Raw genomic sequence first — 475 nt, forward strand, 5'->3', positions numbered from 1 at the left:
CGGCCGCCACCACCAGCACGTGCTTCCTCACCCAATCCTCGAGGCTCTGCAGGCAGCCCTGCGTGGGGAGGGGTCCGGGGTGGGTCAGGGGGGCTCAGGGACCCCCGGGGGGCTCCGAGGGCAATTTGGGGAGGGGTCTCACCCTGTCGAACACGGTGTCGGGGCCGGGCCGGGCGCTGCAGTCGGGGGCAGGGGTCCGGCAGCACGAGGGGGGCACGGTGCCGTTGCCCACCCGCTCCCAGTCCGTGAAGTTGTTGACCCCGCAGCAGGAGAGCTGCCGGGAAAAACAGCAATGTGGGGAGGGGGTCCCCGGAGAAGCCCCCAGACCCATTTCGGGGGGGGGTCACTCACCCTGTGCTGGAATTCGTCCATGGAGCTGGTCAGCACCGCGTCCTGGCCGTAGCGGTTCATGGCCTCCCGCAGCCCCTCCTCCACCACTGACCGCACCTGGGGGGTCACCGGGGGTCACCGGGGG

At 71.2% G+C, this 475-nt stretch overlaps 1 protein-coding gene across 1 annotated transcript; it reads right to left on the reverse strand.

Annotated features, from left to right (window-relative positions):
• Positions 1–4: 4 nt before the first annotated feature.
• Positions 5–469, reverse strand: LOC130588388 (CD63 antigen-like; the record flags this gene model as incomplete). Its single annotated transcript, XM_057389314.1, has 3 exons — positions 352–469; positions 143–274; positions 5–58 (listed from the first exon to the last, which is right to left on the reverse strand). Coding segments are annotated over exons 1-3 (246 nt in total), but the record flags the coding sequence as incomplete, so codon positions are not given.
• Positions 470–475: the final 6 nt, after the last annotated feature.

This window comes from Malurus melanocephalus, unplaced genomic scaffold, assembly GCF_030028575.1.
Source record: "Malurus melanocephalus ecotype Western Australia unplaced genomic scaffold, MMel_1.1 scaffold_4748, whole genome shotgun sequence".
Lineage (NCBI taxonomy): Eukaryota > Metazoa > Chordata > Aves > Passeriformes > Maluridae > Malurus > Malurus melanocephalus.